The sequence below is a fragment of the Ranitomeya variabilis genome, chromosome 4, assembly GCF_051348905.1.
Source record: "Ranitomeya variabilis isolate aRanVar5 chromosome 4, aRanVar5.hap1, whole genome shotgun sequence".
NCBI classification, from domain to species: Eukaryota; Metazoa; Chordata; class Amphibia; order Anura; family Dendrobatidae; genus Ranitomeya; species Ranitomeya variabilis.
The window spans coordinates 296,888,690-296,905,408 of NC_135235.1; the positions used below are offsets into that span (position 1 = coordinate 296,888,690).

The 16,719-nt window shown below is 46.4% G+C and overlaps 1 protein-coding gene across 2 annotated transcripts in view; it reads right to left on the reverse strand.

Moving 5' to 3' along the window:
• Positions 1-16,719, reverse strand: part of VPS13D (vacuolar protein sorting 13 homolog D) — a 280,917-nt gene that overhangs the window by 105,976 nt on the left and 158,222 nt on the right. For both annotated transcript variants that reach the window (XM_077250276.1, XM_077250275.1), the window contains 10 exons: positions 16,055-16,181; positions 12,802-12,944; positions 9,870-10,000; positions 9,609-9,784; positions 8,990-9,113; positions 8,378-8,613; positions 8,036-8,144; positions 4,261-4,424; positions 363-471; positions 65-244 (listed from right to left, as the gene is read on the reverse strand). In XM_077250276.1, the coding sequence (XP_077106391.1) occupies positions 65-244; positions 363-471; positions 4,261-4,424; positions 8,036-8,144; positions 8,378-8,613; positions 8,990-9,113; positions 9,609-9,784; positions 9,870-10,000; positions 12,802-12,944; positions 16,055-16,181 (1,499 nt within the window). The remainder of the gene's footprint in view (positions 1-64; positions 245-362; positions 472-4,260; positions 4,425-8,035; positions 8,145-8,377; positions 8,614-8,989; positions 9,114-9,608; positions 9,785-9,869; positions 10,001-12,801; positions 12,945-16,054; positions 16,182-16,719) is intronic.

Genomic DNA, 16,719 nt, shown 5'->3' on the forward strand with positions numbered 1-16,719 from the left:
GCCCCATAGCAGTGATCTAGTACCGTCATATTAAATGTCATCGTATTAAATTGCTGACACGTACCTGTAAAACTCTGGTCGGCCCATCAGGGATAACCCTGACGGACAGCACCCCAGACCCCGGCCTCATCTTCTGGTTTATAAACTGCTGTTCTCTGGGGACAGATCCCATATGTTCTAACGTAGCATCGGGTCCGAGCACAACCTCCGCTCCATCGAATAATCCGGAAACCCCATTTCTTCCCTAAAAACAAGCAGATAAGGATGGCTGCAAATGAACGCGGCATCAAGGCAGTATTTTGTGAATCCGATAAGTACCCAGGGTGGTAGATATTGTTACATTTACACTTTTACAAACTGACCTGGACGACCAATCCGGGTAAACTGCAGCTTAATTTTCCATCTCGAAAACACCATGTCTGTGTGGTGCTTCGTCGGCGATCTGGCTTCCGCAACATCAGTGGTTCATACCTAAGAATATAACGAAATATGCGGCTAATGCAGGACTGAGGTCCAGAGTTTGCTTGATACTTTCAAGCAAAATCTCCCGAAAAATAGGATATATTTTGTGAACAGTATGGCAGAACTGAGGTTAGCACATATGATTTTCAGTACGTCCCATAGTGTGACCTAGCAGTATCCACGTGTGGCACTTCCATGTCTGATTTCACACTGCAGTTTAATAACATACTGATAAGTCATTAAAGGGTTTTTACCAAATAAGTAATGGTGAATATAGTGGTGGAGCAGGGAGCTGCCAGCTCCTTTTTCCTCCATTCAGGCTGTGAGACTCGATGTCATCGTGTCTGCTGTGAGAAGCATCAGTGCACAAAAAGATTGGAACAGAGCACCAGGAGAATGGGAGAAGGACAAGTACGGCATTTTTCTTTTCCCTGATTGTCAACCATTTTTGGGGTGAATGTGTGGGAGCCTGTGGAGGACTGTGTGTGGGGAATCATACTGTGTATAGGGGGGTTGTGAGGATCATCATCCCATGTAGGGGGATGTGATGGCCATCATACTGTATGGACGGCTGTGTGTGGGGGATCATACTGTGTATAGGGGGCTGTGAGGACCATCATTGCATGTGGGGGGCTGTGATGGCCATCATACTGTATGAAGGGCTGTGTGTGGGGGATCATACTGTGTATAGGGGGCTGTGAGAACCATCATACTGTATGGAAGGCTGTGTGTACAGGATCAGACGGTGTATAGGGAGGCTGTGAGGACCATCATCGCATGTGTGGGGGTTGTGGGGGCCACCATACTGTATGGAGGGCTGTGTGTGGGGAATCATACTGTATATAGGGAGGCTGTGAGGAATATCATAGCATGTGGGGTGCTGTGGCAGCCATCATACTGTATGGAAGGCTGTGTGTAAAGGATCAGACTGTGTATAGGGAGGCTGTGAAGACCATTATAGCATGTGTGGGGGGCTGTGGAGCCATCATACTGTATGGGGGCGCGGTGTGTGGGGGATCATACTGTGTATAGGGGACAGTGAGGATCATAATAGCTTGTGTGGGGGTTGTGGTGGCCATCATACGATATGGAGGGCTGTGTGTGGGGAATCATACTGTGTATAGGGGGCTGTGAGGACCGTCATAGCACGTGTGGGCGGCTTTGGTTGCCATCATACTGTATGGAGGGCTGTGTGTGGGGGATCATACTGTGTATAGGGAGGCTGTGAGGACCATCATAGCATGTGGGGGGCAGCGGGGCTGTAATGGCCATCATACTGTATGGAGGACTGTGTGGGGAATCATACTGTGTATAGGGGGCGGTGAGGACCCTTATATTATGTGTGGAGAGCTGTGTGGATCATTATACCAAGTGTGGGGGGCACAACCTCACTTTCAGTCAGACAGGGCCCTCCAGAAGCTGGCCCTTTGGACTCTAAAGTGATCAATAAGTTATCCCCTATTCTACCAATAAGGGATACCGTATATACTCGAGTATAAGCCGAGATTTTCAGCCCAAATTTTTGGGCTGAAAGTGCCCCTCTCGGCTTATACTCGAGTCATGATCGGTGGTGGGGTCGGCGGGTGAGGACTGTCATATACTCACCTAGTTCCGGCGTTCCTGACGCTCCCCCTGCCCGTCCCACGGTCTCCGGGTGCCGCAGCTCTTCCCCTGAGCGGTCACGTGGGACTGCTCATTAGAGAAATGAATAGGCTGCTCCACCTCCCATAGGGGCGGAGCCGCCTATTCATTTCTCTAATCAGCGGTGCTGGTGACCGCTGATAGAGGAAGAGGCTGCGGCACCGAAGACCAGCTGTCCGGGAGAAGGAGCCAGGGACGCCGGGAGCAGGTAAGTATCGCATATTTACCTTCCCTTGTTCCACCCGCCGGGCGCCGCTCTGTCTTCCCGGCGTCTCTCTCTCCGCACTGACTGTGCAGGTCAGAGGGCGCGATGACGCATATAGTGTGCGCGCCGCCCTCTGCCTGATCAGTCAGTGCGGAGAGACGCCGGGACGGGACGCTGAGGAGCTGCAGGCAAGAGAGGTGAGTATGTGTTTTTTTTTTTTTATTGCAGCAGCAGCACAGCTTTATGTGGAGTATCTATGGGGCAACGGTGCAGAGCACTATATGGCACAGCTATGGGGCAACGGTGCAGAGCACTATATGGCACAGCTATGGGGCAACGTTGCAGAGCACTATATGGCACAGCTATGGGGCAACGGTGCAGAGCACTATATGGCACAGCTATGGGGCAACGGTGCAGAGCACTATATGGCACAGCTATGGGGCAACGGTGCAGAGCACTATATGGCACAGCTATGGGGCAACGGTGCAGAGCACTATATGGCACAGCTATGGGGCAATAATGAACGGTGCAGAACACTATATGGCACAGCTATGGGGCAACGGTGCAGAGCATTATATATATGGCACAGCTATGGGGCAACGGTGCAGAGCATTATATATATGGCACAGCTATGGGGCAACGGTGCAGAGCACTATATGGCGCAGCTATGGGGCAACGGTGCAGAGCATTATATATATGGCACAGCTATGGGGCAACGGTGCAGAGCACTATATGGCACAGCTATGGGGCAATGGTGCAGAGCATTATATATATGGCACAGCTATGGGGCAACGGTGCAGAGCACTATATATATGGCGCAGCTATGGGGCAACGGTGCAGAGCACTATATGGCACAGCTATGGGGCAACGGTGCAGAGCACTATATGGCACAGCTATGGGGCAACGGTGCAGAGCACTATATGGCACAGCTATGGGGCAACGGTGCAGGCACTATATGGCACAGCTATGGGGCAACAGTGCAGAGCATTATATATATGGCACAGCTATGGGGCAACGGTGCAGAGCATTATATATATGGCACAGCTATGGGGCAACGGTGCAGAGCACTATATGGCGCAGCTATGGGGAAATGGTGCAGAGCACTATATGGCACAGCTATGGGGCAACGGTGCAGAGCACTATATGGCACAGCTATGGGGCAACGGTGCAGAGCACTATATGGCACAGCTATGGGGCAACGGTGCAGAGCATTATATATATGGCACAGCTATGGGGCAACGGTGCAGAGCATTATATATATGGCACAGCTATGGGGCAACGGTGCAGAGCACTATATGGCACAGCTATGGGGCAACGGTGCAAAGCACTATATATGGCACAGCTATGGGGCAATGGTGCAGAGCATTATATATATGGCACAGCTATCTATGGGGCAACAGTGCAGAGCATTATATATGGCACAGCTTTATGTGGAGCATCTATGGGGCCATAATGAACGGTGCAGAGCATTATATGTGGCACAGCTTTATGTGGAGCATCTATGGGGCCATAATGAACGGTATGGAGTATCTATTTTTAATTTTGAAATTCACCGGTACCTGCTGCATTTTCCACCCTAGGCTTATACTCGAGTCAACAAGTTTTCCCAGTTTTTTGTGGCAAAATTAGGGGGGTCAGCTTATACTCGGGTCGGCTTATACTCGAGTATATACGGTAACTTGCTTACTTGGCAAAACCCCTTTAGAAGACTTACCAGTATGTTTTTAGTCTGCAGTATTAAACCCGCCATCAGTGATCATGGGTGATCATGGCACAAGCCCTTTAAGCGGTATTGGCTCTTTCTGTAACTTCGGTAGACTGGAATGAACAGAGCCATGCACATGGATGGCCATCACGCCACTAGTAGATGATGGAGAGGTTGTGTCGGAGGAAACCTGGGGTCCCTGGTGTACGATCGTGTCTGTCAGACACTGTAGACTAAGATACTGTACCGGTTGTCTGTGACCGCTGCCAGTCCTGCGATGTCCAGCACCAAGGAGGACTCGTGCGGTCGTGTAGTGGACAGCTTGTTTGGGTTATGGGGAGGTGAAGATCCTTCATGACAGAGCATACCGCTGCCCGTCATTCTCCAAAGCTGCGACCTCTTGCCCGGCTCCTGATCATAGAGACACACTAATCACAATTTAAGTGTGAACCTGGCTGAAATTGCAGCAAAAGACTAAAAAGCTAATTACCAGAAGCAAAAAAAAAAGAAGGGCAATACTTGGGACAATCATTTTAGTGGGTGACATTACATCTAGGTCAATGGTATTCAGGTCACTATAGCAGATTCCCTTAAAGACGACCTCTTATCACTTGTCAAATGTGAAATTTTTTTTTTACCTGAATAAATGCTGCTGTTCTCCTGAATCCGGCATTGTGTTTTTTATGTTCCTGCTCCTCTCCGTTCCTGAGATATGGCCCCTTCTTCCCCGTATATAAATCTAAGTCTCATTAGCCAACTGGGCAGTTCTCTAAGGGGGAGATATTTTTTGGTGCAACACCCAGTTGGATAAAATGACTACATTTGTATACAAAAATTACTGGGCCATATCTTAGTAAAGGTACCTTCACACTAAGCGACGCTGCAGCGATATCGACAACGATGCCAATCGCTGCAGCGTCGCTGTGTGGTCGCTGGAGAGCTGTCACACAGACAGCTCTCCAGCGACCAACTATGTCGAGGTCCCCGGGTAACCAGGGTAAACATCGGGTTAGTAAGCGTAGGGCCGCGCTTAGTAACCCGATGGTTACCCTGGTTACCAGTGTAAATGTAAAAAAAACCAAACAGTACATACTTACATTCCGGTGTCCGTAACGTCCCCCGGCATCTGCTTCCTGCACTGACTGTGAGTGCCGGCCGTAAGGCACAGCACAGCGGTGACGTCACCGCTGTGCTCTGCTTTTACATTACGGCCGGCACTCATAGTCAGTGCGGGAAGCGGACGGCGGAGGACGTGTGACAGACACCGGAATGTGAGTATGTACTGTTTGTTTTTTTTTACTTTTACAATGGTAACCAGGGTAAATATCGGGTTACTAAGCGCGGCCCTGCGCTTAGTAACCCGATATTTACCCTGGTTACCATTGTAAAACATTGCTGGCATCGTTGCTTTTGCTGTCAAACATGATGATACACGCCGATCTGACGACCAAATAAAGTTCTGAACTTTCAGCAACGACCAGCGATATCACAGCAGGATCCAGATCGCTGCTGCGTGTCAATCACAACGATATCGCTATCCAGGACGCTGCAACGTCACGGATCGCTATCGTTGCAAAGTCGTGTAGTGTGAAGGTACCTTTAGGCCGGTGTCACACTCAGTGTATGTAAATACGGTCCGTTTTTTACGGCCATAATACGCAGAAAAGTCCCCAAAATAGTGATCCGTATGTCATCCGTAGGCAGGGTGTGTCAGCGTATTTTGCGCATGGCATCCTCCGTATGTAATCCGTATTGCGATATTTTCTCGCAGGCTTGCAAAACCGACATCCGACATCTTATGGATTTATGTGCTCAAATGTTCGGTAAAACATATATACAGTATTGAGACACACACATATGTGAAAAGCTGGTAATTCAATTGCCGGCTTTTCATTTCTCCTTCACAAACCCGACAGGATATGAGACATGGTTTACATACAGTAAACCATCTCATATCCCTTTTTTTTTGCATATTCCACACTACTAATGTTAGTAGTATGTATGTGCAAAATTTGGGCGCTGTAGCTTGTAAAATAAAGGGTTAAATCGCGGAAAGAATTGGCGTGGGCTCCCGCGCAATTTTCTCCGCCAGAATGGTAAAGCCAGTGACTGAGGGCAGATATTAATAGCCTAGAGAGGGTCCATGGTTATTGGCCCCCCCTGGCTACAAACATCTGCCCCCAGCCACCCCAGAAAAGGCACATCTGGAAGATGCGCCTATTTCTGGCACTTGGCCACTCTCTTCCCACTCCCGTGTAGCGGTGGGATATGGGGTAATGAAGGGTTAATGTCACCTTGCTATTGTAAGGTGACATTAAGTCAGATTAATAATGGAGAGGCGTCAATTATGACACCTATCCATTATTAATCCAACAGTACGAAATGGTTAATAAAACACACACACATTATTACAAAGTCCTTTAATGAAATAAAGACACAGGTTGTTGTAATATTTTATTATTCTCTTAATCCAGCTGAAGACCCTCGTTCTGTAACAAAGTAAAAATAAAAAATCAACAATATCTCATACCTTCCGATGATCAGTCACGTCCCACGAAGTAAATCCATCTGAAGGGGTTAAATCATTTTACAGCCAGGAGCTGTGCTAAAGCACTGCTCGTGGTTGTAAAACCCCGGGAATGAATGGAGTGCAGGGTGACCTGTAGTTACCTTGAGTTGCGGTGAGGCGCCCTCTGCTGGATGTCCTCATGAACTGGAGCCTGGTAAAAGTTCCCACGCTCGAGTTCATATGAGGACATCCACCAGAGGGCGCCTCACCGCAACTCAAGGTAACTACAGGTCACCCTGCACTCCATTCATTCCCGGGGTTTTACAACCACGAGCAGTGCTTTAGCACAGCTCCTGGCTGTAAAATGATTTAACCCCTTCAGATGGATTTACTTCGTGGGACGTGACTGATCATCGAAGGTATGAGATATTGTTGATTTTTTATTTTTACTTTGTTACAGAACAAGGGTCTTCAGCTGGATTAAGAGAATAATAAAATATTACAAAACCCTATCTTTATTTCATTAAAGTACTATGTAATTATGTGTGTGTTTTATTAACCATTTTGTACTATTGGATTAATAATGGATAGGTGTCATAATTGACGCCTCTCCATTATTAATCTGGCTTAATGTCACCTTACAATAGCAAAGTGACATTAACCCTTCATTACCCCATATCCCACTGCTACACGGGAGTGGGAAGAGAGTGGCCAAGTGCCAGAATAGGCGCATCTTCCAGATGTGCCTTTTCTGGGGTGGCTGGGGGCAGATGTTTGTAGCCAGGGGGGGCCAATAACCATGGACCCTCTCTAGGCTATTAATATCTGCCCTCAGTCACTGGCTTTACCACTCTGGCGGAGAAAATTGCGCGGGAGCCCACGCCAATTTTTTCCGCGATTTAACCCTTTATTTTACAAGCTACAGCGCCCAAATTTTGCACATACACACTACTAACATTAGTAGTGTGGAATATGCAAAAAAAAAAAAAAAAGGGATATGAGATGGTTTACTGTATGTAAACCATGTCTCATATCCTGTCGGGTTTGTGAAGGAGAAATGAAAAGCTGGCAATTGAATTAACGGCTTTTCTCTAACACCGCTGCGTATTTCTCGCAAGTCACACTGCTGGTCCATGTGTAATCCGTATTTTTCTCGCCCCCATAGACTTTCATTGGCGATTTTTTTGCGCATTACGGTGACAAACGCAGCATGCTGCGATTTTGTACGGCCGTAGAAGACCGTATAATACGGATCAGTAAAATACGGCTCATAGGAGCTGGGCCAGAGATTCATTGGGCCGTGTGTTAAGCGTATTTTACAGGTGTATTTTCTGCACTCATACGTCCGTAAAACTTGCCAGTGTGACGCCGGCCTAACAGAGAGGCGCAGGATCAAAAGAAAAACCGCCAAATTCAGAACAGCGGCATTTATGCCACAAAAAAAAATACGTAGATATGTTGGGTATTTTTGCATAACCATTATACAAGAAAAGTGAATTTTAGCTTCCCATACCTTCTTCTTCAGTACCACTCGGAGGGTTTTGGGCTGGACATCCAGGACCAGTTCTGCATAGATCACATTCTTTGACTGCGCGGCAGGTAGAACATTTCCTTTTTGCAAGCTGAAAATTAAGCACAGAAAAGAAATAAATGAGAAATGCAAGTCCTGGGTACCAGAACACAGATAAACTGGCAATCCCTGCTTGCATTGCGGCTGTAGAATAGCCGTGAGACATACAGCTGCGGGGACTCGCACATATTATTCGGGTACGCCAAAGTCACTCGGTTAGCACCAGAGCTTGCTGAGATAACACCTTATCCGAGCACGTTTGCTCATCACTACAAATAATCTTACCCTGAAAATGTGTAGGTGGCAGCAATATAGATGAAATTTTCATAGTAAAGCTGCTTGCTGTCCTGGAAGTCATTCATGTTGCAGACAATCTCTGAAGAGCCGGCTCCTTTCACCGTCAGTGTTATATAAGATGGTAGAATAGGCTCGTCCCAGGCGTAATCCAGAGAGCTGGAGGCCTTTACTTCAGTCCGCAGCCGAGGCTCGGCGACGCCATGCTGGATGAACATAACCGGCACCTGCAAATAAGATTACTGTGTATTCAGTTCGCGGATACAGTGGTCTCCATCCTGGGGGTCTTTAGTGCTATAAAGCTACAACTCCCCGTCTTCTTGGGTTGTAGGTATACAGTAGATAACAACAACATAAACAGAATGTATACGACATAAATCAGTATTGAGAGAAGAAAAAGCAACAGACACAGGTATGTATAGAAGTCACATAGAAGTGGTCACGGGACAATTGCCAGAACGGCGGGATCCTAACAGTGCGCACGTTACACGCTGCCAGGGTTCCCCATATTAGACTCCCTCTCGAGTTGTTTGCCAGGCCGGGAAAACTGTGGGATATTGGAAAACTTCTCCCATGTATTATAAGTCATACTTTCACATTTACCTTAGAGAAATTATCCACTCGAAATGGAGGAGGCAGCTGATCCGTGTCACTGAATGAGACGCGGTACGTGGCGCCTTGCAATGTAATTTCCACCCTCAAAAAGTAACACTTTCCAAACGTGTCCCTAGGAAAGAAAATTAGGAAGACCCAAGATAACAACTGAAGTACACTGTCATGGACACAGATTGTGCTCTCAATTCTCTGCAAGTGAAGGTAATGAATCAAAGACGGGATCCTGACAGTAGGATATTATGTAAACCCACAAGTGTGACGTATGCGAGACTATAGAACCTCAGGGTGTGAAGAACGTGTCACCATAACTGGTATAACCTCTTCTTGTGACGTACGTGTGACTATATAACCTCTGGGTGTGACATGGGTGTGACCACATAACCGCTGGGTGGGTGTGACTATATTACTCTATATTACTCTGGGTGTGATGTACGTGTGATTATATAACATCTGGGTGTGACGTACCTGTGACTAGATAGTCTTTGGGTGTGGCGTACGTGTACCAATATAACTGCTGGTTGTAACGTACATGTACACAATAAATGGTGGCATCAAAGGCTCATGGATTTATTAGACACATGACATCAAGCATTTTGTAGATATTTACCTCATATTGATATGAAATGAGTTATTTTTATTAACCTCAAAGCCGCCGGACCAGGTACAGTTGGAAACATCCATTAAGCGCACACACAGTAACTGGTCATAATCATTTCTTGGCCAATGGAAGACAACACTTGAGCCGGACAGAGTTGAGATATAACCCTCGGGATTATTGGTGCCCTGAGTAGAGGACACACTTGTCAGATGGCATTGGAGGGTTTGTGCCAGGTAACAGGTATTAAGGCATTTTTCTGGGTACACTTACTTGACCTCTTGCAAATTCTCTCTGTGCAAAGGCAAGTTTGTGACTTGATTTATTGATTAATAGGTATCGAGGAGCAAAGGTAACCATACAGGTATGTCTGTACCTGCCCCTGCCTTTCTTAACATCAATACCTAGAAGAGAAGATACCTTGTATCAAAGGTAGGTAATTTTCGACAATATTAGAACAAATATAAAAGGTGAAAGTGTTAAAAATGACCAAGGGGAAAGGGTGCGAAAAATCCAGAAGACGGCAAAGCAAAACTTGTGAAGAAAAAAACAGCCTAACCAAGGGGAATAGGAGATCCAAGACCAGGGGAGAAAGCTAGGAAAGACCGGGAGGAATAGGTGAGTAAAGACCAGGTGAAAAGGTGAGGAAAGACCAGGGGATAAAAGGTGAGATAAAAACAGGGGAAGAAAGGCAAGGAAAGAACATGGAAGAAAGGCAAGGAAAGAACATGGAGGAAATGCAAGGAAAGAACATGGAGGAAAGGCAAGGAAAGACAACAGGAGAAAGGCGAGAAAGACCAGGGATAAAGGCGAGGAAAGATCACGGAGGAAAGGCAAGGAAAGACCACGGAGGAAAGGAAAGGAAAGACCAGAGGAGAAAGGCTAGGAAAGACCAGGGGAGAAAGGTGAGGAAAGACCATGGGAGAAAGGTGAGGAAAGACCAGGGGAGAAATGTGAGGAACAAACAAGGGAAAAAGGTGAGGAAAGACCAGGTGCATAAAAGGTGAGGAAAGACCAGGCAGGGAAAGGTGAGGAAAGACCAGGGAGAGAAAGGCGAAGAAAGACCAGGGGGAAAAAGGTGAGATAAAAACAGGGGGAGAAAGGCAAGGAAAGACCAGGGGAGAAAGGCAAGGAAAGACCAGAGGAGAAAGGCGAGGAAAGACCGGGGGACAAAGGCGAGGAAAGACCAGGGGAGAAAGGCAAGGAAAGACCAGGGGAGAAAGGCAAGGAAAGGCCAGGGGAGAATGCGGGGGCCCAGCTTTATATGCCGGAGGCCCCCTGACTGGCCGACCAAGTTTAATGGTTTCCTGCCCTGTTCTCTGGGACGCCGGGAAAGGGTTAACAAGTACACGCCCCCCCTTGGGCTGTGAGTGAGTCACTTCCTGTGACAGTTTACACGGAGTCGGCTGCAGCGTTTGAGGTGGTGCCTGAGGCGATTCCTGCCGCTTACCAGATAGGTTTGTTTTAGCTAAAAATGTTTTTCATTCAAGGGATGAAATGGTTGATTTTGTTTAATAAGTTATAGTAGTTATGAAGTCGCAGTGTTAGCGGAAGATTAAGTTGGGTAACGTGTCGGGAGTCCGGCGGCATATCCCCACAACTTCCGATGGTTAACAAGAAAAGCTGCGACCTTACCCCTCCAACAAAAGGGTTGTTGTGTTTTTAAGATGAGAGATATTTTATGGTTACTCTCCAAATAAAAGTTATGAATCAATTTTGTGTGTTTTTCTTTCCGTGTGTCGGGGGAACAGGGGAGGAATGTTAAGGTAAGGGCAGTCAGGCAAGGAAAGACCAGGGGAGAAAGGCGAGGAAAGACCAGGGGAGAAAGGCAAGGAAAGACCAGGGGAGAAAGGCAAGGAAAGACCAGGGGGAGAAAGGCAAGGAAAGACCAGGGGGAAAAAGGTGAGGACAGACCAGGGGGAAAAAGGTAAGATAAAAACAGGGGTAGAAAGGCAATGAAAGACCATGGAGGAAAGGCAAAGAAAGACCAGGGAAGAAAGGTGAGGAAAGACCAGGGGGAGAAAGGTGAGGAAAGACCAGAACGAGAAAGATGAGGAAAGACCAGGGGGAAAAAGGTGGGATAAAAACAGGGGGAGAAAGGCAAGGAAAGACCAGAGGAGAAAGGCGAGAAAAGACCAGAGGAGAAAGATGAGGAAAGACCAGGGGAGAAAGGTGAGGAAAGACCAGGGGAGAAAGGTGAGGAAAGACCAGGGGAGAAAGGTGAGGAAAGACCAGGGGAGAAAGGCGAGGAAAGACCAGGGGAGAAAGGCAAAGAAAGACCAGGGGAGAAAGGCGAAGAAAGACAAGGGGGAAAAAGGTGAGATTAAAACAGGGGGAAAAAGGCAAGGACAGACCAGGGGAGAAAGGCGAGGAAAGACCAGGGGAGAAAGGCGAGGAAAGACAAGGGGAGAAAGGCGAGGAAAGACCAGGGGAGAAAGGCAAGGAAAGATCAGGGGAGAAAGGTGAGGAACAAACAAGGGAAAAAAGGTGAGGAAAGACCAGGCGGATAAAAGGTGAGGAAAGACCAGGCGGATAAAAGGTGAGGAAAGACCAGGCGGAGAAAGATGAGGAAAGACTAGGGGGAGAAAAGTGAGGAAATACCAGGGGGAGAAAGGTGAGGAAAGACCAGGCGGATAAAAGGTGAGGAAAGACCAGGCGGATAAAAGGTGAGGAAAGACCAGGCGGAGAAAGATGAGGAAAGACTAGGGGGAGAAAAGTGAGGAAATACCAGGGGGAGAAAGGTGAGGAAAGACCAGAAGAATGAAAGGTGAGGAAAAAACAGGCAGGGAAAGGCGAGGAAAGACCAGGGGAGAAAGTAGAGGAAAAAATAGGGGAGGAACGTGAGGAAAGGCGAGGGGAGAATGGTGAAGAAAGGCGAGGGGGAAAGGGGAGGAAAGACTGGGGGAGAAAGTTGAGGAAAGACCAGAGGGGAAAGGTGAAGAAAGACCAGGGGAAAAGTTGGGAAAGACCAGAGGGGAAAGGGGACATGAAGGAGTTGGTGAGCAGTTATTCCAAGAAGAAAACGATTGGAAATGAAAAGGAGAAAAAGCAAAGAAAGACAAGAAGGAAATATGTAACAACCACAGAGTTTTTGAATAATGAAAAGAGGAAAATGCAGGGAATGAGACAACTGATGGCAGTTAATCCAGAGAGACATAGGTACAAAAATGTACGACACAACAGAGGCATCATTTGGCTACATCACCTATATTGTAGATCAGACCCGGGCGGTTTCCTTGCTGAATAACTTTTAAAGCTCGAACTCCACTACCTCCATCAAGAGAAAACGCTTGACACCAGCCTGGGATTCCGTCCGGATGGATGCCTTTCCCAACTCTCATTGTGCAGCTATAACAAATGAAAATTAAAAATTAGGGAGCGTGCTTCCAGAACAATGATAATTACACCCAACCAAGGAGTTTATACCTTACTGGTAAATATAATCCATGCAATCAATTTTAAGAAGTTACACTCAGTGTACCAGATCTGTCTGGCCATATATATTAAGTAGTGCTGCCCACCCCTTCAAAATGACAAAAAAAAATAGATATTTTGTATATACAGTGGCTTTACAAAGTATTCACCCCCCTTGGCATTTTTCATGTTTTGCTACCTCACAACCTGGAATTTCACTGGTTTTTTTTAGGGTTTGCATCAGCTTATGCAAAGAACATTATTATTATTATTATTATTATTTATATAGCACCATTGATTCCATGGTGTTGTACATGAGAAGGGGTTACATACAAGTTACAGATATCACTTACAGTAAGCAAACTAACAATTACAGACTGATACAGAGGGGTGAGGACCCTGCCCTTGCGAGCTTACATTCTACAGGATGGTGGGGAAGGAGACAATAGGTTGGGGGTTGCAGGTGCTCCGGTGTTGGTGAGGCGGTAGCTTCGGTAGTGGTGGGGAGGCAGTAGGGTAAGTGCAGGCTGTAGGGTTTACTGAAGAGGTAGGTTTTCAGGTTCCGTCTGAAGGATCTGAATGTGGTTGATAGTCGGATTTGTTGGGGCAAAGAATTCCAGAGGATGGGGGATATTCGGGAGAAGTCTTGGAGGCGGTTGGGTGAGGAGCAAATAAGTGTGGAGGAGAGAAGGAGGTCTTGGGAGGACCGGAGATTACGTGAGGGAAGATATCGTGAGATTAATTCAGAGATATATGGAGGAGACAGGTTATGGATGGCTTTGTAGGTCAGTATTAGTAATTTGAACTGGATACGGTGAGGGAATGGGAGCCAGTGAATAGATTTGCAGAGGGGGGAAGGGGAGGAGTAGCGAGGAGAGAGATGAATTAGTTGGGCAGCAGAGTTAAGGATGGACTGGAGAAGTGCAAAGGTGTTAGCAGGGAGGCCATAGAAAAGGATGTTGCAGTAGTCAACGCGGGAGATGATGAGGGAATGCACAAGCATTTTAGTAGATTAACAGATGAGGAAAGGACGGATTCTGGAGATATTTTTGAGCTGGAGGCTACAGGAGGTGAAAAGAGCTTGGATGTGCGGTTTGAAGGACAGGGCAGAGTCATGCCTACAACTGTGAACATTTGGTTTTCTTTTTATTATGAAGTCAACACCAAATAGGACAAATAACTGAAAACTTCAATGTGCATAACTATTCACCCTCCTAAAGTAAGTACTTTGTAGAGGCAATTTTTGCTGCAATTACAGCTGCAAGTCGCCATGGATAAGTCTCTATGAGCTTTCCACATCTTGCACAGGGATTTTTGCCCATTTCACAAGGCAAAACTGCTGTAGCTCCATCTAGTCAGATGGTTGGAAGGTGAACCGCTGTCCCAGTCTCAAATCACTGACAAACAGGTTTTGCTCAAGAATATCCCTGTATTTCACACCATCCATCTTCCCCTCAACTCAGACCATTTTCCCTGTCCCTACTGTCGAAAAACATACCCATAACACGCTGCTGCCACATGTTTCACTGTAAGGGTGGTGTTCTTTGTGTGATAAGCTGTGTTAGTTTGGTGGCATTTACCCAATGTGGCCAAAAAGTTCCATTTTGGTCTCATCTGACCACAACACCTTCCTCCATAAATTTGGGGAGTCTCCCACATGTCTTTTGGCAAACTGAAAACGAGCCTTATAAATTGTGTAAGTAAAGGTTTTTTCTGCTCACCCTTCCATAAAGGCCACCTCTATGGAGTGTATGGCTTATTGTGGTTGTATGGACAGATACTCCAGTCTCTGCTTGTGAACTCTGCAGCTCCTTCAGGTTACCTTTGGTCTCTGTGCTGCCTCTCTGATTCATGCCCTCCTTGCCTGGGCTGAGAGTTTTGGTGGACGGACCGCTCTCGGCAGGTTTGTTGTGGTAACATGTTCTTTTCATTTGATGATAATTGAGTTGATGGTGCTCCGGGGGATCATCTGAGATTTTGATATTTTCTTATAACCCAACCCTGACTTGAACTTCTCAACAACTTTGTCCCTGACTTGTTTGGAGATCTCCTTGGTCTTCATGGTGTTGTTTGGAGATCTCCTTGGTCTTCATGGTGTTGTTTGGAGATGTCCTTGGTCTTCATGGTGTTGTTTGGAGATCTCCTTGGTCTTCATGGTGTTGTTTGTGGAGATCTCCTTGGTCTTCATGGTGTTGTTTGGAGATCTCCTTGGTCTTCATGGTGTTGTTTGGAGATCTCCTTGGTCTTCATGGTGTTGTTTGGAGATCTCCTTGGTCTTCATGGTGTTGTTTGGAGATCTCCTTGGTCTTCATGGTGTTGTTTGGAGATCTCCTTGGTCTTCATGGTGTTGTTTGGAGATCTCCTTGGTCTTCATGGTGTTGTTTGTGGAGATCTCCTTGGTCTTCTGGTTTTGTTTGGAGATCTCCTTGGTCTTCATGGTGTTGTTTGGTGATCTCCTTGGTCTTAATGGTGTTGTTTGGAGATCTCCTTGATCTTCATGGTGATGTTTGGAGATCTCCTTGGTCTTCATGGTGATGTTTGGAGATCTCCTTGGTCTTCACGGTGTTGTTTGGAGATCTCCCTGGTCTTCATGGTGTTTGGTTAGTGGAGCCTCTTGTTAATGGTGTTGCAGCCTCTGTGGCCTTTCAGAAAAGGTAAAGTGTATATACTGACAGATGTGTGACACTTAGATTGCACACAGGTGGTCTTCCTGTCACTAATCAGGGCACTTATGGAGGGAATTGCTTGCACCAGAAATGTTTAAGGGCTTCATTGCAAAAGGGGTGAATACATATGCACATGCCCATTTTTAGTTATTTGATCCCATAAATTTAATTTATGCATATATTTTTCTCACTTCACCAAGTTAGACTATTTAGTGCTTCTGCATCACACACAAATCGGATTACAAAAATATTTAAACATAGGCTATAATGTTACAAAATAGGCAAAAAGCAAGGAAGGTGAATACTTCTGCAAACCACTGTATTTGTAAGACATGAAATATACGGTAAAGATATGAATAACTTAAACAATTCTCTTACAGGTTTGGCAGCTCCTTATCTGAGTAACAGAATAAAAGTGGACTCAGACTCCGAGCAAGTTCATGTTCTTCAAACTGGCCGGCAGCATCTGTCTTGGCGTTGTCCTGTCTAAAAATCAACGGCAAACCTGCAAAAGAATCCCAAAGTCTATAAGCACCTCAAAGGGTTAAACGTTGTGGTGCACATAATACCCAATATCCACATCTGCTGCAGAACCCCTTGGGAGAACGGTCAAACCAGAGAAGCAATACATTAGGATCAACAATAAAAGAAAAGGAGATTTTTGTGTACTCACCGTAAAATCTTTTTCTCCGAGCCAATCATTGGGGGACACAGGACCATGGGTGTTACACTGCTGCCACTAGGAGGACACTAAGTAAACACAGAAAGAATAGCTCCTCCCCTGCAGTATACACCCTCCTGCTGGCTCTCAGTGAATCAGTTCGGTAACAAAGCAGTAGGAGCTTAATATTTAACAAGGATGAACTATGTCAAAACCAAGTTAACTCAAAACAAAACCAAAGCCAATAGGCTAACAGGGTGGGTGCTGAGTCCCCCGATGATTGGCTCGGAGAAAAGGATTTTATGGTGAGTACACAAAAATCTCCTTTTCTCCTACGCCTCATTGGGGGACACAGGACCACGGGACGTCCTAAAGCAGTCCC